The following is a 27,287-nucleotide window of genomic DNA, read 5'->3' on the forward strand; positions in this document are numbered from 1 at the left end:
ATCAAGGCTAGCGCTCTACCAGTTTGAACCACAGTGCCACTTTCGGCTTTGTCTGCTTTGTGGTGCTGAGGAATCGAATCCAGAGCCTCATGCGTGCAAGGCAAGCATTCTACCACTGAGCCACCTTCCTAGCCCTCCGCTTCCGGTTTTTTGAGTGTTTAATTGGAGCTACAGGCTGGCTTTGAACCTTGATCTTCAGATCTCAGCTTCCTCAGTAGCTAGAGTTCACCGACGTCTAGCCCCCAATTATTTCCTCTTCTTTTTCCTGCCAGTACTGTGGCTTGAATTCAAGGCCTGGACACTGTCCCTGAGTTTGCTTTTTTTTTTAATTTTTGTAGGTCATGGGGCTTGAACTCTGGGCTTGGGTGCATGACAACGCTCTTCAGTTCTAGGCGAGCACTGTACCACTTGAGCCACTTCTGGCTTTCTAGTGGTTTATTGGAGATAAGAGTCTCACTGACTTTCCTCTCGAGCTGGCTTTGAACTGTGATCCTGATCTCAGCCTCCTGAGTAGCTAGGATTACAGATGTGAGCACTGGCACCTGCTTCCCTGAGCTTTTTTTTTGCTTAAGATTGGTGTTCTAACACTTGAGCCACAGATCCATTTCTGGCTTTTTGGTGATTAAATGAAGATAAGAGTCACAGACTTTCCTGCCTGGGCTGACTTTGAATCAGGATCCTCAGATCTCAGTCTCCTGAGTAGGATTACAGGTGTAAGCCACTGGCACCCAAGTACAATCCCTGCTTTTTACTTTTTCTGGACTTAAACTTAGGGCCTGGATGCTGTCCCTGAGCTTCTTTTGTTCAAGGATAGCACTCTACCACTTTGAACTTCAGAACTACTTCTGGTTTTCTGGTTAACTAAAGATAAGCGTCTCTTGGATTTTACTGCCCAGGCTGGCTTCAAACTGTGATCCTCAGATCTGAGCATCCTGAGTAGCTAGGATTACACGCATGAGCCATCAGTACCTGGTTAATCACTGCTTCTTGCTGCTGTTGCTGCTGCTTCTTCTGCTTCTTTTTTTTTTGTTGTTGTTGTTGGTGGTGGTTGTGAAGTTTGAACTCTGGGCCTGGGCACTGTCCCTCAGCTCTTCAGCTCAAAGCAAGCACTCTACCACTTGAGCCACAGTGCCACTTCTGGTTTTCTGAGTGGTTTATTGGACATAAGAGTCTCATGTACTTTCCTGCCCAGGCTGGCTTTGGACCATGATTCTCAGATCTCAGCCTACTGAGTAGCTAGGATTACTGGCATGAGCCACTGATGCCCAGCTCTAATCACTGCTTCTTTTTTTTTGGTCGGTCGTGGGGCACTGTCCCTGCACTCTTCAGCTCAAGGCAAGCACTCTACCGTTTGAGCCACAGTGCCACTTCTGGTTTTCTAGTGGTTTATTAGAGACAAGAGTCTCACGGACGGGGCTGGGAAGGTAGCTCAGTGGTAGAGCCCTTGCCTTGCAAGCATGAGGCCCTGGGTTCGATTCCTCAGCACCACATAAGCAAAAAGAAAAAAGCCGGAAGTGGTGCTGTGGCTCAAGTGGTAGAGTGCTAGCCTTGAGCTGAAGAGCTGAAGGACAGTGCCCAGGCCCAGAGTTCAGGCCCCACGACCTGACACCCCCCCCCCCAAAAAAAAAGAAAAAAAAAAAAGAGTCTCACGGACTTTCCTGCCTGGGCTGGTTTTGAACCGTGATTCTCAGATCTTAGCCTCCTTAGTAGTTAGGATTACAGGCGTGAGCCACCAGCACCCAGCTAATCACTGCTTCTTAATGGGAGTTTTGATGTAGAGTTCTTTTCTATTAATCTAGCATTCCTAAATATTTTATGTTCCCACAGACCAGGGGGAATATACACAAAAAGCCAGGCTTAGAAAAACATGCCCAGGGGCTGGGAAGGTAGCTCAGTGGTAGAGTGCTTGCCTTGCATGCATGAGGCCCTGGGTTTGATTTCCTCAGCACCACATAAGCAGAAAAAGCCAGAAGTGGCACTGTGGCTCAAGTGGTAGAGCACTGGCCTTGAGCTTAAGAGCTGAGGGACAGCACTCAGGCCCAGAGTTCAGGCCCCATGATGGACAAAAGAAAAAAAGACAAATAGCCTATGTCTGAAAGCTTTCCTCCCGCCCCCCCCCGGGGGGGGGGGGGAGAGGTAGTGGGGGGGCAGTCCTAGGAGTTGAACTCTAGGCCTAGGTGCTGTCTTCGAACTTCTTTTGTTAAAGACGAGTGCTCTAGCACTTGAGCCACAGAACCACTTCCAGCTTTTTTTTAAAAGTAGTTTATTGGAGATAAGAGTCTCATGGACTTTCCTGATCAACTGGCTTTAAACTGTGATCCTCACATCTCAAGTCTCCTGAGAAGATAAGATTACAGGCATGAGCAACCAGCGCCTGGCTTGAAAGACATATTTTTTTTTCTTTTGGTCAGTTGTGGGGCTTGAACTCTGGGCTTGGACACTGTCCCTGCACTCTTCAGCTCAAGGCTAGCATTCTACTGCTTAAGCCACAGTGCCAGTTCCAGTTTTCTAGTGGTTTATTGGAGATAATTTGAACTGCGGTCCTCAGATCTCAGCCTCCTAGTAGCTAGGATTACAGGCGTGAGCCACTGGAGCCCGGCTTGAAAGACATATTTTAAAGTCAGAAATAGCTGACTTGAAAGATGTGTTTATAAGGCTCTTGGGACAGTCTTCCTTCCCAGCAAGGTTTCCATACCATCATCTATCACCAACAAGGAGATAGAAACAGGCTTTAGTTGCATCAATGTGTTTATTCAAAGCAATTGCTTTTGAAAATTTTTACTGCCTGTTAAAAAAACATAAATATGGGCTGGGAAGGTGGCTCAGTGGTAGAGTGCTTGCCTTGCATGCATGAGGCCCTGGGTTCGATTCCTCAGCACCACATAAGCAAAAAGAAAAAAGCCAGAAATGGCGCTGTGGCTCAAGTGGTAGAGTGCTAGCCTTGAGCTGAAGAGCTGAGGGACAGCGCTGGGCCCAGAGTTCAGGCCCCACGACCAGACCCAAAAACAAAGCAAACAAAAAAAAAACAGAAGTTCAAGCCAAGCACCAGTGGCCCACGTCTGTAATTCTAGCTACTCAGGAGGCTGAGATCTGAGGACTGCACTTCTAAGTCCCTAGCTTCAAAAGTCCATGAGACTCTCATCTCCAATTAACCACCAGAAAACCTAAAGTGGTACTGTGGCTCAAAGTAATACAGACTAGCCTTGAGTGCAAAAGCTCAGCGATAGCACCCAGGCCCCATGAGTTCAAGCCCCATGACCAACAAAAACAAAACAAAAGGACATAACTTAATGTCACATTTATTATTTTCTCCTTCTACTTTCTATGTGTCCCTGAACTTGTGAAAGATGTTGGGTATTTGCTCAATGTAATGTGGACAGTGACAGTTGAAAATCAAAGGCTGTGCTATCTCTGACTCCAAAGCTTACTCTTTATAATGGGCCAACTCCACTGGTGGTCCTACTCCACACAGCAATCCTATGGTCTGGGAAACAACAGACCAGGCCCAGGGCTCTAGCCATAACAAGAATTAGCTACTCAAGCTTTCATCTTCTGAAGATCATCTTGCCATGGTTAACATTAGAAAGGACAGCAAAAGGAACTACTTTAAGGTCCACTTCCCAGTTATCTTGACAATCTCCAGCAATTTCTTTCCTGACCTCCAGCTGCCAGTAACTCAACCAGCCAACTTGTACAACTTTCTTTCTATCCCTCCTCTTTCTTTCCTTCCTTTCTTTCTTCCCTTCCTTCCTTCCTTCCTTTTCTTTCTTTCGTCCGTTTGCAGAACTCTGGGCCGGGGCGCTGTCCCTCAGCTTTTCAGTTCAAGGCTAGTGCTCTACCACTTGAGCCACAGCGCCACTTCCGGCTTTTTTTCTTTTTGCTTATGTGGTGCTGGGGAATTGAACCCAGGGCCTCATGCATGCAAGGCAAGCGCTCTACCACTGAGCCACCTTCCCAGCCCCTTTTTTATGTTTTTTTATTTTTATTTTTTGGTTGGTCATGAATCTTGAACTCTGGGCCTGGGCGCTGTCCCTCAGCATTTTAGCTCAAGGCTAGTGCTCTACCACTTGAGCCACAGCACCATTTCTGGCTTTTTCTGTTTATGTGGTGTTGAGGAATCAAACCCAGGGCCTCATGCATACGAGGCAAGCACTCTACCACTGAGCCAACTTTCCAGCCCCTTTATGTTTCCATTTTTATTTTTTGCTGGTCTTGGTGTTTGAACTCTGGGAATGGACGCTGTCCCTGAGCTGCTGCTGCTTCTTTTTTCTTGTTTTGTCGGTCATGGGGCCTGAACTCTGGTCCTACGCCTATCCCTGAGCTCTTTAGCTCAAGGCAAGTATTCTACTACTTAGCCACAGTGCCACTTCTGGCTTTTTCTGCTTATGTGGTGCTGAGGAATCAAACCCAGGGCCTCATGCATCCAAGGCAAACACTCTACCACTGAGCCACCTTCTTAGCACGCTGTCCCTGAGCTTTTTTTGCTCAAAGCTAACACTCGGCCTGCCCATTGAGCCATAGCACCACTTCCAGCTTTTTCTGAGTAGTTTATTGGAGATTAGTAGCATCTCATATTATTTCCTGCCCAGGGTGGCTTCAAACTGTGATCCTTGGAAGTGGCACTGTGGCTCAAGTGGTAGAGCGCTAGCCTTGAACTGAAGAGCTGAGGGACAGCATCCAGGCCCAGAGTTCAAGCCCCATGACTGACCAAAACAAACAAAAAAACTGTGATCCTCAGATCTCAGTCTCCTGAGTGTTAGGAAAACGGAGGAGAAAGGAAGGAAACAGGCTAGACTCCATCCCAACAAGCTAGGGCTGTTTATTGCCAGCGAGGGACACAGAGCTTCCCCAAGGTATGGAGGTTGTGTGAGGGGGAGGGTCTGAGCAAGAAGATAGGGGTGACATGAGTTTAGTATGGGGTTGGGGGGAGTGACTGCAGGTGTAGGGAGAGAATAGGGTATTTCCTTATCTAAGATCCCAAGCTTTTTAAATGTTTAAACAGTTCTACATTTGTCTTGCCTAGATGGTTTGACCTTCACCTCATAGTTTTTAGTCTTCCCACCTCTTAACCCTTTCCTGGTCTCACAGCTTGGCCTCAGAGCCATATAGGCTGCCCACAATGGAATATTTACAGCCAGGCTCAGTGTTTACAGCCAGGCTCAGGTGGGATTGCCCTGCCTGTGTCAGGCAGTCTACACAGATCTTTGGTGGCTTGCCTGGTATTTGTATGAACCTGGGAATAGGGTGGGAGTTAGTCCTTCATTGAGTAGCTAGGCTTACAGGTGTGAGCCACTGGTGCTGGGCTTGTGCAGCTTTAATTCACATAATAACCTTCCTTTCTTGACTAGGTATATTGTTAGTTAGCCTTATTATAACCACTTAACAGATAAGGAAATGAAACTCAGGGAGGTGAAAAGCCTTGTTGGGTTATACACATGTATTCAGTGCTCTGGAATTTGTACTTAAGCCTTGAAAATCATTGTTATTTTTCTGTATTTTGAGCTGGGTTTGTTGCTTTTAAGTGGTTGATTTCACCTGTGAAATCTTAGGTGACTATAAATGACAGCATTTGGAATAAGGGGTAAGACTGTGTTGTGAGAGTTGGGATGCTCAAACATAACAAAAGAGTGACTAGACTTCCTACAGGAGATTGGCGATTCCAGGTTAAAATAACTTAATCAAACCTTTGAAAGTCATTGCTAAGAGTTAATTACATTTTAAAATATTTATTGGTGCTGCTTAAGACTAGTGCTCTACCACTTGAGTTATAGCTCTACTTCCAGCTTTGTGTGTATGTGTGAATTGAAGACTCTCATGGACTTTCCTGCCTGGGCCAGCTTTAAACAAGTCTTCAGATCTGCCCTTACGTAGATAGGATTACAGGTATGAGCCACCAACAGGCGCCACTTATAATTTATATTTTGTGGGTATTACAGGTGTGAGCCATCAGCGCCCAGCTTTATAATTTATATTTTAGACATTGGTTCCTAAATTCAAACCATAATAGTATCAACCTGAGTTATGCCAACATGGGTATGCTTGATAAACCTAAACTAGAACAGAAGGGGAATTTGTATTGGTACAGTTAGCTAGTCTACAGCTATTAGAAGAGCTTTTACAAGCCAACACTGCAGACCTTGGTACTCTGCATACATACATTCATTGAAATTCTAGAAAAGGCGAAACGATAAGTGACACGAAGCAGATCAACTGTTGGCTGTGAACAGTGGAGAGTATGTGGAGAGGTCAAAGTGCACAAGGAAACTTAATAATAAGATCATGTTATCGGCAAATAGGAGTAATTTATTTCCCTGTTTGAAACCTTTTTTTCTTTTTCTTGCCTCATTGCTCTGGCTAGGAATTCTAGTACTATACTGTACAAAAGTTGGGAAAATGGGTATACCCTTGTCTCATTCCTGACTTTAAAGGATATGATTTCAGCTTTTTCTTGTTTATTGTTGGCTATAGATTTGTCATATATAGACTTTTTTTTTTTTGTCAGTCATGTGGCTTGAACTATGGGTCTAGGCACTATCCCTTTGCTCTTCAGCTCAAGGCGAACGTTCTACCACTTGAGCCACTTCTGGTTTTCTAGTGGTTTATTGGAGATAAGAGTCTCACGGACTTTCCTGCCAGGGCTGGCTTTTAACTGTGATCCTCAGATCTCAGCCTCCTGAATAGCTAGGATTACAGGTGTGAGCCACCGGCACCCGGCATATATAAACTTTTTAAATTAAAGTATATTCCTTTAATTCCCAGTTTCTTTGAAGATTTTATCATAAAAGGATGCTGAATAGTGTCAAAGGCTTTGAGAAGATCATGCGATTTTTGTCCTTGGTTCTGTTTATGTGATATATTATGATTATTTCACATACATCCTCGCCTCCCTGGAATGAAACTAAGTTGATCATGGTATATGATCATTTCATTATGTTGGCTCACATATTCATTCCAATGCCTTGAAATAATCTTCTTTATATGTCAAAATAATTAAACTTATTTATATATTGTCGTTTAAAAAATTGAGGTGAAATTCATTTAACCACTTTAATATGTATAATTCAATGGCTTTTAGTAAATTTGTTAGGCGGCTATCATTATATATATATATAAATACTTACACTATATATACACATGCATATGTATATATGTGTGTGTACATACATACATATATAAGTATGTACGTATGTATGTTCATTATATATACACTCAAAGTTGCAAAATATTTTCATTATTCCAAAAGAAAGCCCTGTGCTCACTAAGCAGTAACTTCCCATTCCTTGTAGACCCAAGAAACCACCAAGATGTGAACTTTCAAGCTGCACTGAGAAATTTTAAAGATATTTTGAGAACCAAAGATTTGCTTCTAATTACAAGCATAGATTTTTCCAAAAATCATTAAAATTCTAATTTTATTACCATTTATGTACATTGATACAAATATTAAAAATTGATAAAAACATGTCCAAAGCTTCCTAGTCAATGTACAAATACTCATTTATATTTTGTAATTAAAAATGAGAAAAATACAGTAGTTATAGCTACATAAAAGTATGTACAAGATTCAAGACAGACTTTGTTATTTGGCTTATAATGTGTAGATACTACACAAAAAGTGAGGATATAAATTTTCAAAAAAGTAGGATGTGACCAAAATTCCTTTTAAAATTTAAAAATACAATTGCTGATAATGTTAATCATTGTTAGTCATATCTGAGACTATTTAAATTAGCTAGAATTAGGTAAGTTAAACATTACTATTTTTTTTTGTAGTGCTGAGGATTAAACCAAGGGCCTCACAAATGCTAGTCAACACCCTATCATTGAGCTACATATACCTTTTTCCTCAACATCATGCATCTAAAAATTGCAGTTTGCATTTAAAATATATATTCAATATCATCTTCTCAAAATTAATCACTCATCTAGCCCAGAGCTGCGTGGCTCATGTCTATAAGGCAAGAGAACTGAGGATTGTGGTTTGAAGCCAAGAATCTTATCTCTAACCACCAAAAAGCCAGATGTGGAAGTATAGCTTAAGTGGTAGAGTATCAGCCTTTAGCAAAAAAGCTAAGAGACAGTACCCAGGCTCTGAGTTCAAGCCCCAGAACTGGTATTTTTTAAAAAAATAAAATAAAAAAGGCTCATCCACATCCTTCCAATTCTAGAAACACTAGAAGTGTTTGTTGAAAAGCTGATTCTTTGGAAAGCTGAGTCCCTAGTAGGTAGAAAACACCTTTGGAGAACCCAGTGGTAAAATCCCAATAGGAATATTTGGGTTACATTAAAAATATAATAAAACATTGTAGAGAAGTAATAAGCAGCTATTTTAGTGATAAATATTAAAATGATAAAGCATGAGGTGGTTTTAATGGAAAGCAACTCAAATGTTTTTGGGAATTAAGACAATGAATAATTTTATGATGGCCTCAAAAGCAGTATTTTACACATTATCATAATGCTACATTACTAAAAGTTAAGTTTTTAATAACTATTAAATTCTTTTCTACACGCTTGAGAATCAGCTTCCTATTTTGAGAATTACATGACAATATAATCATATATAATTGTTAATACTATGAAAAACTAAAATTGTAGTTGTTTATAAAAGAGAAGCAAATCCCTCTTTTGTTGGTTATAACACCAAGCTAAGAAAGTGCTCAGGACTGGAAATCAAGAAATGGGGCAGTACAAGGCTCAAGGAGAGGAAGAGGACAAGGGGTCCAGAAAGCCCAGAATGGAGTTACCACAATTGGACAGAGACCAGCTGGTGCTTTGATCTATGTACTGTGGGAACCAACTTGACCTTCAATAGTAACTGAAAATCCAAGTATTTCAGAGCATGCTTAGCAAGAATAGAAAATTTCCCTCACATTACAAAGCACAAAAGGAGATATTCAATTATTTTAAATGAGCTATAATTTATGAATTTTCTTTTTTTGTTGGTTGTAGGGCTTGAACTCTGGGCCTGGGCGCTGTCCCTCAGCTCTTCAGCTCAAAGTGAGTGCTCTACCGCTTGAGCCACAGTGCCACTTCTGGTTTTCTGATGGTTCATTGGAGATAAGAGTCTCACGGACTTTCCTGCCCAGGCTGGCTTTGAACCACGATCCCCAGATCTCAGTCTCCTGAGTAGCTAGGATTACAGGCATGAGCCACTGGTACATGGCCTGAGTTTTCTTCTTAATTCATCTTAAAAACTAACCCAAGGAAGAAACATTAAAAAAATAATCTTATGACAGTATTTATAAAGGCACTTAGCATATTCTTTGCAATCTAATTCAAAGCACATCTTTGTCAACTAACTTTTGGAGTAATGTTTTTTTAATGTATTTGTGTGTGTGTGTGTGTTTTGTTGTTTTTTTTTGTCCATAGTGGGGCCTGAACTCTGGGCCTGGGCACTGTCCCTCAGCTCTTTAGCTCAAAGCTAGCATCACTTCTGTTTTTTTCTGCTTATGTGGTGCTGAGGAATCGAACCCAGAGCCTCATGCACACAAGGCAAGCACTCTACCACTGAGCCACCTTCCCAGCCCTAATGTGTTTTGTTTTTTTGGTGGCTGTGGGGTTTGAACTCTGGGCCTGGGCATTGTCCTTGAGCTCTTCAGCTCAAGGCTAGCACTCTAATACTTGAGCCACAGCGCCACTTCTGGCTTTTTCTGCTTATGTGGTACTGAGGAATAGAACCCAGGCCCTCATGCATGCGAGGTAAGCACTCTACCACTGGGCCACCTTCCTAGCCCTCCCTGTGTGTTTTTTAAAAACTCTTAATTTAGGGATTTTTTTTTTTTTTTGGTATAACCTCATGATAATTAGCATCTACAAGACAGAAAGTTTTGAAGGACCAAACCCAACTTTCTACAGAACCTAAAAGTGCTTTCAGCAGGAACAGGAACATTAGTGGTTTGCTCTTTCACTAACAACATCCTGCAGCCGTTTGAGTAAAACATCATCATTTTCTTGGCAGAGGCGTTTAGAAGGGGATTCTGCATCTCCACTGATGGCTATGGATCGCTTCTTGGTTCTCTGCTCACCTTGTCTTATCATGTTGTTGATCTCTTTCAAACTCTGGAAAATGGAGAATGTGTACAAGTAAATAGGGGAAAGAGAAAGAGCAATGGAAAAGAAAAGTCCACAAAAAAACAAGTTAACTCCTTCCTGCCTCAAACTCCTACCCAAATCTAAACATTAGGGTAGTGATTATTATTTGACTCTATACCAAACTAACAAGGAAGATGGCTAGAACTAGCCTTTTTGGGTGGCTTAGAAAGATGAATGTACCATATACCAATAGTTATTGGAAGTGTAGTAACCACATCAGAAACAGCAAAAGCATCAAGAAACTAATATTAGACCCATGTAATTGTAACCCTTCTGTACAGTATTTCACAATTAAAAAAAAAAGAAACTAATATTAGAACTAGAAATTTGATGCCTAACCTTTTACCTTCTACACTTTAAGGGAGGTTCCAGCAACTCATGTTTTAGTGGACATTTCTGATGATTTTGGTGCTCCTTAAAGTTTGGGACCCTCTTCCTCAAAAATAATACTTTTCATGGAGAGAATGATGGAAGTGGTGACACTGATCAAGATGCATTATACTCATAATCTGACTAATTGAATGGAAACTCTTTTGTACAACTACTTAAAATAATAAGAACAAAAGAGTAATGCTTTTAAAACTTTAATGCACTTATCAATCATCTAAGGGAATCTTGTGTAAATGCAGATTAAGATTTAGTAGAGCAAGTGTTGGTGTGGGATTCTTTATTTCTAACATGTTCCCAGGTAATGCTGATGTTTGTGAACCAGACTTAGTAGCAAGGTTTCAGAGAACTGTTTCCTGCTGTGCATCATAGTCATGTATAGAGTTAATTTAGAGTTATTTAGAGTTCCAGGCCTGCCTGCTAGTACTCTAGTAATTGAGCAGGTCTGTGGAATATGCATCTGTGTTCAACAGATTCATGTTGAACTAAGTCTGTTGAAACCATGTGGTTCTGACTCATGGTTTTAGAATCACTGCCATAGGCCAGGTGCCAGGTGGCTCACTGCCTGAAATCCTAGCTTATCAGGAAGCTGAGATCTGAGGATCACAATTCAAATCCAGCAAGGAATGGAAAGTTAATGAGATTCTAATCTCCAATCAACCACCAGAAAACTGGAAGTGGCACTGTGGCTCAAGTGGTAGAGTACTGGCCTTGAGCTGAAGAGCTCAGGGACAGTGTCCAGACCCAGGGTTCAAGCCCTACAATGGACAAAAAACAAAACAAAACAAAAAGAATCACTGCCTTAGAAGCTTTGAATGCCCAATTCAATCATTATATTTTTGATAAAGAATATTTCTAAAAGGGTACCTAAGAGGAGGCCTCTGTTTTCAGACTTTTCAACAATCCATGTTACCATCCATTAACTTCATTATATTAACTTCAAAGATTTTTTTTTTTTTTTTGGGGTCCAGTCGTGGGGTCTGAACTCTGGGCCTGGGCACTGTCCCTCAGCTCTTCAGCTCAAGGCTAGCGCTCTACCACTTGAGCCACGGCACCACTTCCGGCTTTTTTCTTTTTTGCTTATGTGGTGCTGAGGAATCAAACCCAGGGCCTCATGCATGCAAGGCAAGCGCTCTACCACTGAGCCAACTTCCCAGCCCTCAGAAGATTTTTTTTTTTTAACTTAACATTCCACACTTGAGTACACTAGTTGGGATACTGAAGCAGGAGCATTACTTGAGCCCAAAAGTTGGAGGCCAGTTTGGGCAACATATAAAGATCCTGTTTCAAAGAAACAAAATATGTCTAATCACTTCCTCTTGAAAGTCATGCTGAAACTGGGAAACATAACGGCTTCTTGAAGTCAACTTTCCAAATACCATATCAACAACAAATATAACAACATAATCTTTTTCATTTTCTTTTCTTGTGTGTATATGGATCTGGGGATTGAACTATGGCCTTATATATGCAAGATAAGCAATAAGCTGCACACCTGATGTGAATATTCTGCCTTTTTTTTTTGTCAGTTGTGGGGCTTGAACTCTGGGCTTGGGACTCCTGTGCTCTTCAGCTCAAGATGGGTGCTCTACTGATTGAGCTACAGCGCCACTTCTGGTTTTCTAGTGGTTTACTGGAGATAAGAGTCTCATGGCCTTTCCTGCCTGGGCTGGCTTTGAACCGTGATCCTCAGAAGCTAGGATTACAGGCGTGAGTCACTGGCGCCCAGCTATATACTGCCTTTTATTATGTAGTCCAGGCTTGCTCAAGAGCCTCCTGTATCTGCTGATCACTCTTAGGAATATATAGATAGGAGTTTGTCATTATGTCCAGCTTAATATACAAACTATTTTTCTCTTTCAATACTAGGACTTGAACTCAGGGTCTTGTGATTATTAGACAAATGCTATGCCATTTGGACCATGCCTCCAGCCTGGCATTTTTGCTATTTATATATTTTTTTGTGCCAGTTCTGAGATATCAACTCAGGGCTTGAATGATGTGCCTGAGGTTTTTGCTCGAGGCCAGTTCTCTAGCACTTGAGCCACAGCTCCACTTCAGACTTTTTTGGTAGTTAATCAGAGGTAAGAATCTCACACAGAGTTCTTGCCCAGGCTGGCTTCAAACTGCAATCCTCAGATCTCAGCCACCTGAGTAGTTAGGATTACAGGCATGAGCCCCCAGCACCTGGCATTTTGTTGGTCATGGTGATGATGCGTGAACTCAGGGCCTGGGCACTGTCCCTGAGCTTTTCACTCAAGGCTAACAGTCTACTACTTTGGAGATAAGAGTTTCACAGACTTTCCTGCCCAGACTGGCACTGAATCATGATTCTCAGATCTCAGCCACTTGAGTAGCCAGGATTACAGGTTTGAGCCACTGGCACCTGGCCAGCACCTGGCTTTTTTTTATGTGGTGCTGAGGAATCAAACCCAGGGCCTCATGCATGCAAGGCAAGCGCTCTACCACTGAGCCACCTTCCCAGCCCCTCATGGACCTTTTCTGTCTGGACTAACTTTTTTTTTTTTGGGGTCCGGTTGTGGGGCCTGAACTCTGGGCCTGGGCGCTGTCCCTCAGCTCTTCAGCTCAAGGCTAGCGCTCTACCACTTGAATCACAGCGCCACTTCCGGCTTTTTTTTGCTTATGTGGTGCTGAGGAATCGAACCCAGGGCCTCATGCATGGCAAGGCAAGCACTCTACCACTGAGCCACCTTCCCAGCCCCTGTCTGGACTAACTTTAAACTTTGATCCTCCATATCTTAGCTTCCTGACTAGCTAGAATTATAGGCATGAGCTACTGGCACTCAGCTTTAGGTTATGTTTTATTTTATTTATTTTTATTGTGAAAATACTGTACAGAGGGGTTACAATTACATGGGCAAGATAATGAGTACATTTCTTATCAAGCATTGTAGCCTCCTCCTTTGTTTACCCTTCCCATCCCTTTGTATCCCTCCCCCTCCCCCTGTCCCCCCCACCAAAGTTGTAAAGTTCGTTTTTCGACATAACGACTTGTACATCTCATTGTTGCAATGGGTCCTCCTGTATCCCTGTTTTAATGATTTGTTTTTTCCCTTCCCCTCCACATATACCAACATCATATATAGTGAAAGCAGGGGTTATACCATGGGGGAGGGACATACAAAGCATTTAGGTTATGTTTTAGACAGAGTTTTGTGCTTTTGCCAAGTACCAGCCTGGGCTAGGATCCTTCTACCTAAGGCTTTCCACCTAGCTAGGATCACATGTGTGTGAGCACCCACACTTGGCTTATTGGTTAAGATGGGGTCTTGCGGGGCTGGGAAGATGGCTCAGTGGTAGAGCATTTGCCTTGCAATGCATGAGGCCCTGGGTTCAATTCCTCAGCACCACATAAGCAAAAAGAAAAAAGCTGGAAGTGGTGCTGTGGCTCAAGTGGTAGAGCACTAGCCTTGAGCTGAAGAGCTGAGGGATAGTGCCCAGACCCAGAGTTCAGGCCCCACAACCGGACCCAAAAAAAAAAAAAGATGGGGTCTTGCTTAACTTTGATTCAATCTCTGCTTATCACTTATTGGGGATTTCAGCCTTAATACAATGCTCTTGATCATAGGAAAAACAGTATAGTTAATATTTTATTCTTAGTAACTTTAGAAAAAGGATTAATGATTACTGTTTGGTAAGTTGGAATCTTTTTTTTTTGAAGTTACTTCAAAATCCTGACTTGAAATTCAACCTCAAATTAAGTTGATAAATTAAGTAAGATGTTTTGGATATAGTAGTCTTTATGTATCTTACCTTTGAAGGGCTACCACTGAACCTGTACAGCAGAGCACTGCTTGGTGTAAGGCTGGATCCATTCTTGTGAGGGGAAATATAAACAGAGTGCTGCTGGGAAATGCGGCGTGGTGAGCCTGGCTGTTGCTTAATGTGTGGAAAAGGAGACAGTGGTGGAGCATCCATCTAAAATGACCCAAAAAATAAGATTCATAAATAATTTTTTGAATCCCATCATATGTTCATTTTTATAACATGTCTGGTTATTGAGTCAGTTACATTGTAACTGCTATTTATGGCTGAAAAAGCAAAAAAAAAAAAAAAAAAAAGGAGGGTTCATTACTACTTTTCAATAAGCTAGAATTTATTACTTTGGTTCTTTTAGGAAATCTTGTAACTGGAATTAGGAATTCTGGGAAACCAGGTATGGAAGTCCGTGCCTGTAATCCCAGCACTCAAGAGCTAAGGCAAGATGACTTCAAGTTCAAGATTAGACTGATAGAGTCTTGAGACCCTCTCTCAGAAAGAATAACAAACAAAACAAAACTCTGAGGCAAGCCAGAGCTGTGGCTCACGCCTATAATCCTAACTACCCAAGAGGCTGAGATCTGAGAATCATGACTCAAAGCCAGCCCAGGCAGGAAAGTCACCTTGAGACTCTTTATCTCCAATTAACCACTCAAAAACTGCTGGCTCAGGGCTAGGAAGGTGGCTCAGTGGTAGAGTGCTTGCCTTGCATGCATGAGGCTCTGGATTCAGATTTCTCAGCACCACATAAGCAGAAAAAGCTGGAAGTGGCACTGTGGCTCAAGTGGTAGAGTGCTAAAGAGCTGATGGACAGAGCCCAGGTCCAGAGTTCAGGCCCATGACAGACAAAACAAAACAAAACCTCTAAGGCAAGTTACTAGGAGTGACTAGCCAGGAGTATGGGGAACCCAGGTTCGCATTTAGAAAACAGGTATTGGACTGAGCAGTGTAGCTCAGCATCTATTCCTCACGAATGAGGCCCTGGGTTCAATTTTCAGCACCAAAACAAAATCAAAGAAAGTAGGAACCAGGAGTAACTAATGTTCTAGTACTTGCAACGCATGTACGTATGTGCACGCGCGCAGGCGCACATGCACATGCGCACGCACACACACACGCAGGCACACACACACTCCCTACAACTAAGACAGTAGTAAGAAAAATAAGAGATGGAATTCTGTGGGCCACAACAATCCAACAAATATGTGAATGAAATGGGGAAAACCTCATAAAGATTTAGAAATAGGTAAGGATTTCATTTCTCTTTAATAGTCTCTATAACAGAAATGGTTTCTAAACTAATATTCATTGTCTTCATGTGAGATTAATAAAACAGTTTCAGTCAGCTGTGGGAAAAGATAGTCATAGCCCAGAATATGACAGGAGAGGCTGAATTAATGAGGTCAGATCATTGCGGTTTCTGAGGCTAACAAACCAGTTTCTTTGAAAGGGGAAATGATAAAAATGTTGAGATGTGTAGTTCTCATTAGGTCCTTCTTTTTGTTGTTGTTGTGTGTTGTTTTGGAAATAAGGTCTTGCTACTAGCTCAGGGTAGCCTTGAACTTGGGATATTCCTGCCTTAGCCTCCCATGTGCTAGGGTTCTAGACATGAGCTGTCTCACCCAGCTTGGGCAAAAAGACTTTCTTTCTTTTTTTTTTTTTTGGGTCTGGTCGTGGGGCCTGAACTCTGGGCCTAGGCACTGTCCTTCAGCTCTTCAGCTCAAGGCTAGCGCTCTACCACTTGAGTCACAGCGCCACTTCCGGCTTTTTTCTTTTTGCTTATGTGGTGCTGAGGAATTGAACCCACGGCCTCAGGCATGCAAGGCAAGCACTCTACCACTGAGCCAACTTCCCAGCCCACAAAGACTGTTTCTTGTAACCAATGTCAGCTTACATACTAGTAACACTTTCTCATGCCTCCTGTTATTGACAAAATGAAGGTCTACATAAAGATTTAAGTCTTATCTTTATTAATGGTCCAGGCCAACTTATTTCTTTTTTTTTTCTTTTCTTAAGAAACAAATTTACCAAGCTAGAGGTATAGCTCAAGGGGTAGTGTACCTGCCTTACAAGCACAAAGCCCTAAATTCACCCCCCCAATCATATTTATTCTCACAATATGAGAAATAAAAATACATATTGAACTTTACTGTCTTAATATTTCCATGTTCCTGTTTAGTCCTTGCCCATATACACACACAATTTCTACCAGAGTATAGATGAAATCCCCATGGCTGCCTCTGGTCTCAGTTATATGATATTGCCTTAGTAATTCTAACTAATTACTAGTTATGTTTTGATTAATTGCTAGCATACTAGTTTCCTACATAAATCGTTGGTAAGGCTTTAAACTCTGAAATAATTATCTAGCAAAATACACTCAGAAGTAATCCAACTAGAACTATAGATATCAAAGTAGTAAAACTTAAAAAACATACCATATGTTCTTGATTTGACAAGTCATATTTCAATGCAAATGACTTCACTCTTCCCACAAATATTGTATTATAAAATTTGATAAGATCACCTCTTTCTTCTTTCACTGGTTCACAAGAACAGTCAGGTGTTTTTGTGGCATCTTCCATCTCTGTTAAAAACAATTCAGTGTTGTGATAGGTATACTTTAGTATGTAAGTTGGTGATTCGAATTACAACCCTCTATACAATATTAAAAATCTCACAAATCTTTAAGCAAAATTCCAGAGAAGGTTCAGAAACCCATCTACATTATTTACAAATTGAATTAGAATCTAGAGAAATACAGCATGTGGATTGAAGGTGGTACTTTTTTCTCTGGAAACTTTTTTCAGCACAGCAGAGCACAATTTTGGGGTTCAATGTACTTGGTAGCTCTTAAAGAGAAAACAGCCTAGATGGGGTTTAGCTAAACTTCATAGCATGAGATGCAATGGCATAGCTTGAGCTTCTGATTATAAAAGGCTTTCAGGGGCTTGACAAATCCTACTAGTTCATATTTAGCTAAACTGGGGGAGGGTCAGCTGAGGGTCTTGAACTCAAAGCTTGGGGGCCCTGTCCCTGAGCTCTTTGGTTCAATGCTAGAGCTCTAGCACTTGGAGGCACACTCCAATTTTTTTTTTGTTTATTCTTTGACAGGTCTTACAGTGGCTCAGTGGTAGAGCGCTTGCCTTGCATCCCTGAGGCCCTGGGTTCAATTCCTCAGCACCACATAAGCAAAAAGAAAAAAGCTGGAAGTGGCGCTGTGGCTCAAGTGGTAGAGCGCTAGCCTTGAGCTGAAGAGCTGAGGGACAGCGCCCAGGCCCAGAGTTCAGGCCCCATGACTGGACCCAAAAGAAAAAAAAAAGGCTTTCAGAGCCAAGTGCCGGTGACTCAAGCCTGTAATCCTAGCTACTCAGGAGGCTGAAATCTGATGATTGCGGTTCAGGACAGGAAAAGTCCAGGACAGGAAAAGTCCATGAGACTTACCTTCAATAAACCACTCAGAAAACTGGAAGTGGCACTGTGGCTCAAGTGGTAGAGCACTGGCCTTGAGCTAAGGAGCTGAGGGACAGTGCCCAGGCCCAGAGTTCAAGCCCCTATGACTGACAGAAAAAAAAAAAAAGTCTGCAGATATTCTTATGGGTTCTTTGAAAAAGGTGGTAAAGTATATCCTCACAAGTTAAGAAAGAAAAATTGCTTGTGTTTATAATTCTGTAAATACCTGGCAAGTGGTAGGTTTTCTAAGATTCTTACTTCCCATGTACAAACATAAGCTAGTGATGATTCTAGTTAGTGCCCTCAGTTACAAAACAACAGCAAGGCCGGGAAGGTGGCTCAGTGGTAGAGGGCTCGCCTTGCATGCATGAGGCCCTGGATTCAATTCCTCAGCACCACATAAGCAAAAAGAAAAAAAAAAGCCAGAAGTGGCACTGTGGCTCAAGTGGTGCCATTCTTTACTCCAGGCAGAGCTTTAGCCTACTCTTGTTTGTTTGGTTTTTTTTTGGGTCCGGTCGTGGGGCCTGAACTCTGGGCCTGGGTGCTGTCCCTCAGCTCTTCAGCTCAAGGCTAGCGCTCTACCACTTGAGCCACAGCACCACTTCCAGCTTTTTTCTTTTTGCTTATGTGGTACTGAGGAGTCGAACCCAGGGCCTCAGGCATGCAAGGCAAGCACTCTACCTCTGAGCCACCTTTCCAGCCCCTAGCCTACTCTTGTTTGAAGTCAGAAGCTGGTGGCTCACATCTGTCATCCCAGCTATGCAGGAGGCTGAGATTAGGAGGATTGTGGTTTCAGACTAGCAGAAAAGTCTATAAGATGCCAATATAAAAAATAATTGGGCAGGGAAGGTGGCTCAGTGGTAGAGTGCTTGCTCTGTATGCATGAGGGCCTGGGTTCGATTCCTCAGCACCACATAAGTAGAAAAAAGCCGAAGTGGTGCTGTGGCTCAAGTAGTAGGGTGCTAGCCTTGAGCTGAAGAGCTGAGGGACAGTGCCCAGGCCCAGAGTTCAGGCCCCACAACTGACCAAAAAAAAAAAAAAGGCATAAAAAGGGATGCATGGCTTAGTGCTAGAGTACTTGCCTAGTACCACAAAAAAAAAAAAAAAAAAATCCATAGCATATGAAAAAAATTCTCATTCTCAACATATTAGCATGTAACCACTGAGAACATAGGTAGAAGCATGACTTTCCCTTAAGAAATCCAGAAAACGCAAACACAGGGAGTCACCAAAAAGCTCTCAAATCCTCATTTTGAGGCCATCCCTCCCATTTGAGTCCAGGGCCTGCCAAGTACTATATTACTGGGTGGTACTCCCAGCTCTAGATGTCTTTTTTACTAGAGATAAATAAATAAATTGTACACACACACACACACACACACACACACACACACACTTGCTGGGTGATCGTGGCTCATGCCTGTAATCTTGGCTACTCAGGAGGCTGATATCTGAGGATCATGGTTTGAAGCCAGCCTGGGCAGGAAAGTTGGTGAGACTCTTTTCTCCATTAAACTATTCAGAAAAATCCAGCAGTGGCACTGTGGCCCAAGTGGTAGAGTGCTAGCCTTGAGCACAGAGCAGCTCAGGGACAGTACCCAGGCCCTGAGTTCAAACCTCAGAACCAGTAAAAATAAAGTGTGTGTGTGGGGAGGAGCAGGAGAAAATGAAGGAGGGGCTAACACTTCAAAAAGAAATTACCTTACATATGTAACTCTAACCCCTCTGTACATAACTTTTATAATACAATTAAAAATGAATGAATGAATATATAAACGAGAGGTGCACAGTACCAGTCTTGAATTCAGGACCTTGCGCTAAGGCAGGAAACTTACTAGCCTGGCCATGCTGCCAACCCTACTTCTGCTATTTCCTTTTTTTGAGTTTTTTTTTTTTTTTGCCAGTCCTGGGGCTTGAACTCAGGGCCTAGGCACTGTCCCTGAGCTTCTTTTGTTCAAGCATAGCACTCTTTACCACTTGAGCCACAGCGCCACTTCCAGCTTTTTCTGTTAATGTGGTGCTGAGGAATCGAACCCAGAGCTTCATGCATGCTAGGCAAGCACTCTACCACTAAGCTACATTCCCAGCCCTACTTCTGCTATTTCTGAAGGATCTTGACTGAGGAAATGCTGCATATAATGGATGTTCAGAATTCATGATAGGAAATTAAAGGCTCTAAGAAGTACTGAAGATGGAAAAATGCTCACTTTTACTCCAGTTTCCTAATCTTTAATGCAGTCTCTCTTGTCCGATAGCCCTGGGAAATACTGGGAAATACTGTCCCAAATCACAGCAGCTGTGGTTTGAATATCTCAACCAAACCTCACAAGGGATTGGACCAAGTATCTTTAAGAGGGGACAAGGGGGCTGTGGGGCTGTGAGTATAGGCTAGTGAAAAAAAAGAAAAAAGAAAAAGGCTAGTGATCAGGTCATAGGATTCTATCTCATGAATAGCTTAACATATTTATACATAGGCTGGAGCATAGCTCAAGTGGTAGAGAGAAAGACCTGGAGCTCAAATCCCAGTGCCAGGGGAAAAAAGAGGCTGTTAAAAAAAAAAAAAAAAAGAAGGCTGAGATCTGAGAATCATAGTTCAAAGCCATGTAAGAAAGTCCATGAGACTATTATTTTGAATTAACCACCAAAAAACCAGATATGGAAGTATGGCTCAAATGGTAGAATTCCAGTCTTAACAAAAAAAGCTAAGGGACAGTGCATAGGCCCTGAGTTCAAGCCCCAGTACTGGCATTTTAAAAAAGTCTATCTGGTTCTGTTACTTCTACATGTCCCTCTTGCTATGTGATACCCTGTGCTGCTGGGGAACTCTTCCAAATCCTTTCCATCAATAAGAAGGCTTTGGGACTGAGAAGGTGGCTCAGAAGTAGAGCCTTGCATGCGTGAGGCCCTGGGTTCAATTCCTCAGCACCACATAAGCAAAAAGAAAAAAGCTGGAAGTGGCGCTGTGGCTCAGGTGGTAGAGTGCTAGCCTTGAGCTGAAGAGCTGAGGGACAGCGCCCAGGCCTAGAGTTCAGGCCCCACGACTGGACCCAAAAAAAAGAAGGCTTTTACCAGAGGCAGATGTCTCAACCATGGTCTTTGACTTCCTAGTCTCCAGAACTATAGAAACATCGAGTATCAGGCATTCTGTTACAACAACAGAAAAACACTAAGATGGATCATTTACAATTATTTAATCTCTTCCCTGGAATAGGTAAGAAGCTATACTTTGTTTGAATGAACCAAGCACTTAAAATTTTTGGGACCAGCCGGGCGCTGGTGGCTCACGCCTGTAATCCTAGCTACTCAGGAGGCTGAGATCTGAGGATCATGGTTCAAAGCCAGCCCAGGCAGGAAAGACCGTGAGACTCTTGTCTCCAATAAACCACCAGAAAACCAGAAGTGGTGCTGTAGCTCAAGTGGTAGAGCACTCGCCTTGAGTGCTGAAGAGCTGAGGGACAGTGCCCAAGCCCAGAGTTCAAGCCCCATGACCGACCAAAAAAAAAAAAAAAAAAAATTAGGACCTTAGATACTAACTAAACAAAATTTTAGCTAGCTATGTTTTCATTTCAAAATAGAAAGATGCCAGTTAACATTTATACAGAAAGCTTTATACCTTCCCACTTCACTAAGCATCCTTCACACAACAAAAGTAAAGTCCCTGTAGACCTAGGCATTGCCATACTACATATACCATAAAAAATAGAACTTAGCAAAGACTTGGAGGATAAAATCAAAAAGGGTTGTTTGCATGGGCTATAACTTTTATGAATCTTTTCCTCTAAGAGCTAGAGATTTCTAAGTGATATAATTTGAGGCACACGGTATATGCTTGGTACAATGCCTGGGGCATATATGCACCAGGCCCTGGGTTTGATCTCTAGCACCACACACACCAAAAGTGCCTTGTCTACCTTACTGACATCATGATCCCATGTTGCCAGACACAGTATTATAAGATTGTATGATGCAAACAAAGGTATACTGTATGTAGCATGTTAAACTGGATAGCTTACCGACAGCTGTCATTTCACAATCACCATTTAGGTCATTATTGTATGTCACAACTTCTTTTGGAATACTTCTCAACAGAACACTTCTATAAACCTACAGTCCAGAGTGAGGAAAAAGGATTGCTAAGTCATACAAAAGCATGGGATAAACAAAATAAGAAAAACAAATGCTATATGGCTGACAGTCAAGGTTAAAACCTTTATAACTCTGGTAAGTGTAGAAAATCTCAACTATCATAGAAGGAATTATGAGGTAGAGATTACTACCCAAAATTTGCTATCTTAGTTTACAAAACAGAAGAAACTAGTAGTAACCACAGACTAACAAGCAGGGTTTATTTTCAAAAGTAGTCCCAAAGTTGGGGGCTAGTGGCTTATGCTTTTAATCCTTGCTACCAAGGAGGCTAAGATCTGAAGGTCACAGTTCAAAATTCTTTTTTTTTTTTGTCGGTCCTGGGGCTTGAACTCTGGGCCTTGGCACTGTCCCTCAGCTCTTCAGCTCAAGGCGAGCGCTCTACCACTTGAGCTACAGCACCACTTCCGGTTTTCTGGTCGTTTATTGGAGATAGGAGTCTCACAGTCTCTCCTGCCCGGGCTGGCTTTGAACCTTGATCCTCAGATCTCAGCCTCCTGAGTAGCTAGGATTACAGGCGTGAGCCACCAGCGCCGGCTCACAGTTCAAAATTCTTATCTCTACCATAAAGCTGGAAGTAGAAGTGTGGCTCAAGTAGTAGAGTGAAAAAGCTAACAAGAGCCCAAAGCCCTGAGTTCAAGCCCCAGTACTGGCACTAAATAAATTTAATAAATAAAGTAATATCAGGGCTAGGAAGGTGGCTCAGTGATAGAGCGCTTGCCTTGCATGCCTGAGGCCCTGCGTTCGATTCCTCAGCACCACATAAGAAAAAAGCCAGGTGTGGCACTGTGGCTCAAGTGGTAGAGCCCTAGCCTTGAGCTGAAGAGCTGAGGGACAGTGCCCAGGCCCAGAATTCAGGCCCCACAACAGGACCCAAAAAAAAATAAATAAATAAAGTAATATCAAAGACTGAAACTTATTCTTCCTTCCTTTTCACTCCTTACACAAGAATAATTTGATCTGACTGGGCTGTTCCTAGAGCCCATTCTATTTTGTCAGTCTCATGAGGCTTGAAATCTGGGCCTGGGAGCTGTCCCTCAACTCTTCGTCTCAAGGCAAATGCTCTACCACTTTAGTCACAGCACCACTTCTGGTTTTCTGGTGGTTTCTTGGAGACTGGCTTTGAACTGCACTCCTCAGATCTCAGCCTCCTGAGTAGCTAGGATTTCAGGTGTGAGCCACAGCACTGCCACTCTCCCCTTCCCTCCCGTCATCCCATTCTTATCTCCTTTTTGATGGACACAAGAACATTTCTTTCCTTGCTCCTAAAATGTTTCCTTTATCTTACAAACTTGAGGGCTCGAGCCAGTACCCCTTGTCTTGTAAATTACTGACATTGTGAGGCTATTTAGGAAGCAGTGCTTGGACCATTTTTTTTTTTGTGGGTCTTGAACTCAGGGCCAGAGTGGTGTTCCAGAGCCTTTTTCTGTTCAAGGCTAGAGCTCTATTACTTTGAGCTACAGCACTACCTCTGGTTTCCTGGTGGTTAACTGGAAGTAAGAGTCACAGAGCCTGGCACCCGAGTTTCCTGCCTTTTAATCCTAGCTTATCAGGAGGCTGAGATATTAGGATTGTGGTTCAAAGCTAGCCTGGTCAGGAAAGTCCATAAGACACTTATCTCCAATTAACCACCAGAAAACTGAAGTGGCACTGTTTCAAAGTGGTATAATGCTAGCCTTGGGCAAAAAAGCTCAGGGACCATGCCCAGGCCCTGAGTTCAAGCCCTAGGACCAACAACAACAAAACAAAAACAAAAACAAGGTCTCTTTGGACTTTCTGCCTGGGCTGGCTTTGAAATGCAATTCTCAGGTTCTGAGTAGGATTACAGGCATGAACTTGGCTACTTGGCCCATTTTTGACACGTCTTAATTTCACTGTAATGATCTTTAGAGATAATCTAGACTTCTTAGACTTGATTCCTGAGGGAGTTTCTTGAAGAGGCCCAGAAACTATCACAAGATTTAACAAATGCTTATTCTTGGCTTTTAAATAGCTGTATATTACTTATTATTATAGTCTACTCTAGAGATTAAGTGAAACTATTTTGGGGCTCTTAGATATGACTACCTGCCCCATCTTTTTCTACTTTAACCAAGGCTAGAGAAGAGATCATTATGATTCCTAAGAGCAGAGAAACTAGGTTTTTTGTTTTGTTTTGTTTTTTTAGTCGGTCATGGGGCTTGAACTCTGGGCCTGGGAGCTGTCCCTGAGATCTTCAGCACAAGGCTGGCTAGCACTCTACAACTTGAGTCACAGCACCACTTCTGGCTTTTTCTGTTTATGTGGTACTGAGGAATCGAATCCAGGGCTTCATGTGTGCTAGGTGAACATTCTATCATTAAGCCACATTTCCAGCCTGAGAAACTAGGTTTTTGAATATCCCAAGTCTTAAAGTAACTTCACTATGTTCTTAAGCTTCAGTAACAATATAAAACAAACATTTGTTAAGCATTTACTGTGTGTCAGGATGATATACTAATTTTTTACATTTCTGTTTTGGGTTTTTTGTTTTTTTTTGGGTCCGGTCACGGGGCCTGAACTCTGGGCCTGGGCACTTTCCCTTCCATTCTAGGTCGTGGGGCCTGAACTCTGGGCCTGGGCGCTGTCTCTCAGCTCTAGGTTAGCGCTCTACCACTTGAGCCACAGCATCACTTCCAGCTTTTTTCTTTTTGCTTATGTGGTGCTGAGGAATCAAACCCAGGGCCTCGGGCATGCAAGGCAAGTGCTCTACCACTGAGCTACCTTCCCAGCCCTTTTTTTGCTTTTTTAAAATCAGTCATGGGGCTTGAACTCTGGGCCGGGTGCTGTCCCTCAGCTCTTCAGCTCAAGACTAGTGCTCTACCGCTTGAGCCATAGTGCCACTTCCGGTTTTCTGTTGGTTTACTAGAGATAAGTCTCACAGTCTTTACTGCCTGGGCCGGGTTTGAACCATGATCCTCAGCTCTCAGCCTCCTGAGTAGGTAGGATTCCAGGTATGAGCCACCGGCGCTCAGCTATTTTTTACATTTTTTTTTTCTGTCAGTCGTGGGGCTTGAACTCTGGGCCTGGGCGCTGTCCCTCAGCTCTTCAGCTCAAGGCAAGCGCTCTACCACTTGAGCTACAGCGCCACTTCCGGTTTTCTGGTGGTTTATTGGAGATAGGAGTCTCACAGTCTCTCCTGCCCGGGCTGGCTTTGAACCTTGATCCTCAGATCTCAGCCTCCTGAGTAGCTAGGATTACAGGCGTGAGCCACCAGCGCCTGGCTTATTTTTTACATTTCTGTAACTGAAAGGTTTCACAGGATTATCACAATGGCTATTAAAATAAATTAATTAGCCAGGCGTTGGTGGCTCTCGCCTGTAATCCTAGCTACTCAGTAGGTTGAGATAGAAGTTCAAAGCCAGCCCGGGCATGAAAGTCCGTGAGACTATCATCTCCAGTAAACCACCAGAAAACCAGAAGTGGCACTGTGGCTCAAGTGGTAGAATGCTTGTCTTGAGCTGAAAAGCACAGGGACAGCGTCCAAGCCCAGAGTTCAAGCCCAATGACCAACAAAAAATAAATAAAATAGATAAAATGAGATTATAAAGAGAAAGGTGGAGGCTGGGACACCATTTAGAGGGCTATTTAAATAGTGCCAGTGAGGGATAAAGGTTACCTAGAGTGGTGGAGTGAGTGGAGTTGTGTGGGAAGTAATCAAATAATGAACCTATTTTGAATGCACAGTTGATAGGTTTGCTGATATATTATTTTGGGTCCGGTCATGGGCCTGAACTCTGAGCCTGGGCGCTGCCCCTCAGCTCTTCAGCTCAAGGCTAGTGCTCTACCACTTGAGCCACAGTGCCATTTCCAGCTTTTTTTTTTTTTTTTGCTTATGGGTGCTGAGGAATCGAACCCAGGGCCTCAGGCATGCAAGGCAAGCACTTTACCACTGAGCCACCTTCCCAGACCTCCAGTCTTGCTTTTTGATGGCTATTTTGGAGATGGAGTCTCATATGGACTTTTTCTTTTTTTTTTCTTTTTTCTATGTTTTTTTTTGTCGGTTGTGGGACTTGAACTCTAGGCCTGGGTACTGCCCCTCAGCTCTTCAGCTCAAGGCTAGCACTCTACCACTTGAGCCACAGCACCACTTATGGTTTTCTGAGTGGTTTATTGGAGATAAGAGTCTCACAAACTTTTCTGCCTGGGCTGGCTTTGAATTATGATCCTCAGATCTCAGCCTCCTGAGTAGCTAGGATTACAGGCGGGAGCTACAGGTGCCTGGCTTCTCATGGACTTTTCTGCCCCAGTTGTCTTTAAAACAAAATCCTTTGTATCTCAGCCTTTTATGTAGCTAGGATTGTAGACATGAGCCACTGGCACCCAGTGATTTTGCTAAATTTTCAATGCTGGGGGAGAAATCCTAGGATTCCTCTGGGTTATTTATAGCCCATGAAAGAAAGTGCATTTCTTTAGTGTGGCTTGTGGTTTGTATGTCTCCTATCACTTTTACAAATTACTTCCTGTCTGCATTAGTGCCATCTTGGAATAGCTCATTCCAAACACTAAATTGAGATGCAGAATCAAATTATTTAGGGTCATGTGAATGATGCATAATGTTGCATCTTTACTGCTAATGAATCACACAGACCTTCCGTGTGACATTCAGTATCCCCTGTTGTCACTGTATTTTATTTTGGTGCCCTAGGTAATACATATATGTTTGTGTAAATTAGGGAAGGGAAGGAGAACAACAAAATGGTGAGACAAAGGACAAAGGGTGACTAATATAACAGCAATATTCACAAGATATTATATTGGAAATAAACTGTATAACTTGGGGGAGGATGAAGGGATGGGAAAGTGGGAGAAAAATGAGGGGGGGTATAACAAGTTCAATAAGAAATGTACTCACTACCTTATATATATAACTGTAATGCCTTTGTATATCACCTTGACAACAAAATAAAAGGTGAAAAAAAAATTATTAGCTGGGCGCCAGTGGCTCATGCCTGTAATCCTAGCTACTCAGGATCTGAGGATCTCGGTTCAAAGCCAGCCTGGATAGGAAAGGCTGTGAAACTCTTATCTCCAATAAACCACCAGAAAACTGGAAGTGGTGCTATAGCTCAAGTGGTAGAGTGCTAGACTTGAGCTGAAGAGCTGAGGAACAGCACTCAGGCCCAGAGTTCAAGCCCCACAACTGACAAAAAAAAAAAAAAAAAAAAAAAATCAAGCAGGGTGCTGGTGGCTTAAGCTTATAATCCTAGCTACGCAGGAGGCTGAGATCTGAGGATGGAGGTTCAAAGCCAGCCCTGGCAGGAAATTCTGTGAGACTCTGATCTCCAATAAACCAGTAGAAAACCAGAAGTGGCCCTGTGGCTTCAGCCTTGAGCTGAAGAGAGTAGGGACAGCGCCCACGCCCAGAGTTCAAGCCCCATGACCGACAAAAAACAAAACAAAACAAAAAA

General features: G+C 42.7%; 1 protein-coding gene across 2 annotated transcripts in view; it reads right to left on the bottom strand.

Annotated features, from left to right (window-relative positions):
• Positions 1–9,745: 9,745 nt before the first annotated feature.
• Positions 9,746–27,287, bottom strand: part of Rbl1 (RB transcriptional corepressor like 1) — a 62,046-nt gene continuing 44,504 nt past the window's right edge. For both annotated transcript variants that reach the window (XM_042694420.1, XM_042694419.1), the window contains exons 19-22: positions 21,729–21,819; positions 16,701–16,849; positions 14,257–14,421; positions 9,746–10,062 (exon numbers count right to left, since the gene is read on the bottom strand). In XM_042694420.1, coding sequence (XP_042550354.1) covers positions 9,892–10,062; positions 14,257–14,421; positions 16,701–16,849; positions 21,729–21,819 — 576 coding nt within the window. In that variant the 3' untranslated portion in view covers positions 9,746–9,891. The remainder of the gene's footprint in view (positions 10,063–14,256; positions 14,422–16,700; positions 16,850–21,728; positions 21,820–27,287) is intronic.

Source organism: Dipodomys spectabilis, unplaced genomic scaffold (assembly GCF_019054845.1).
Source record: "Dipodomys spectabilis isolate Male_0828 unplaced genomic scaffold, ASM1905484v1 ptg000175l, whole genome shotgun sequence".
In the NCBI taxonomy this organism is placed as follows: Eukaryota; Metazoa; Chordata; class Mammalia; order Rodentia; family Heteromyidae; genus Dipodomys; species Dipodomys spectabilis.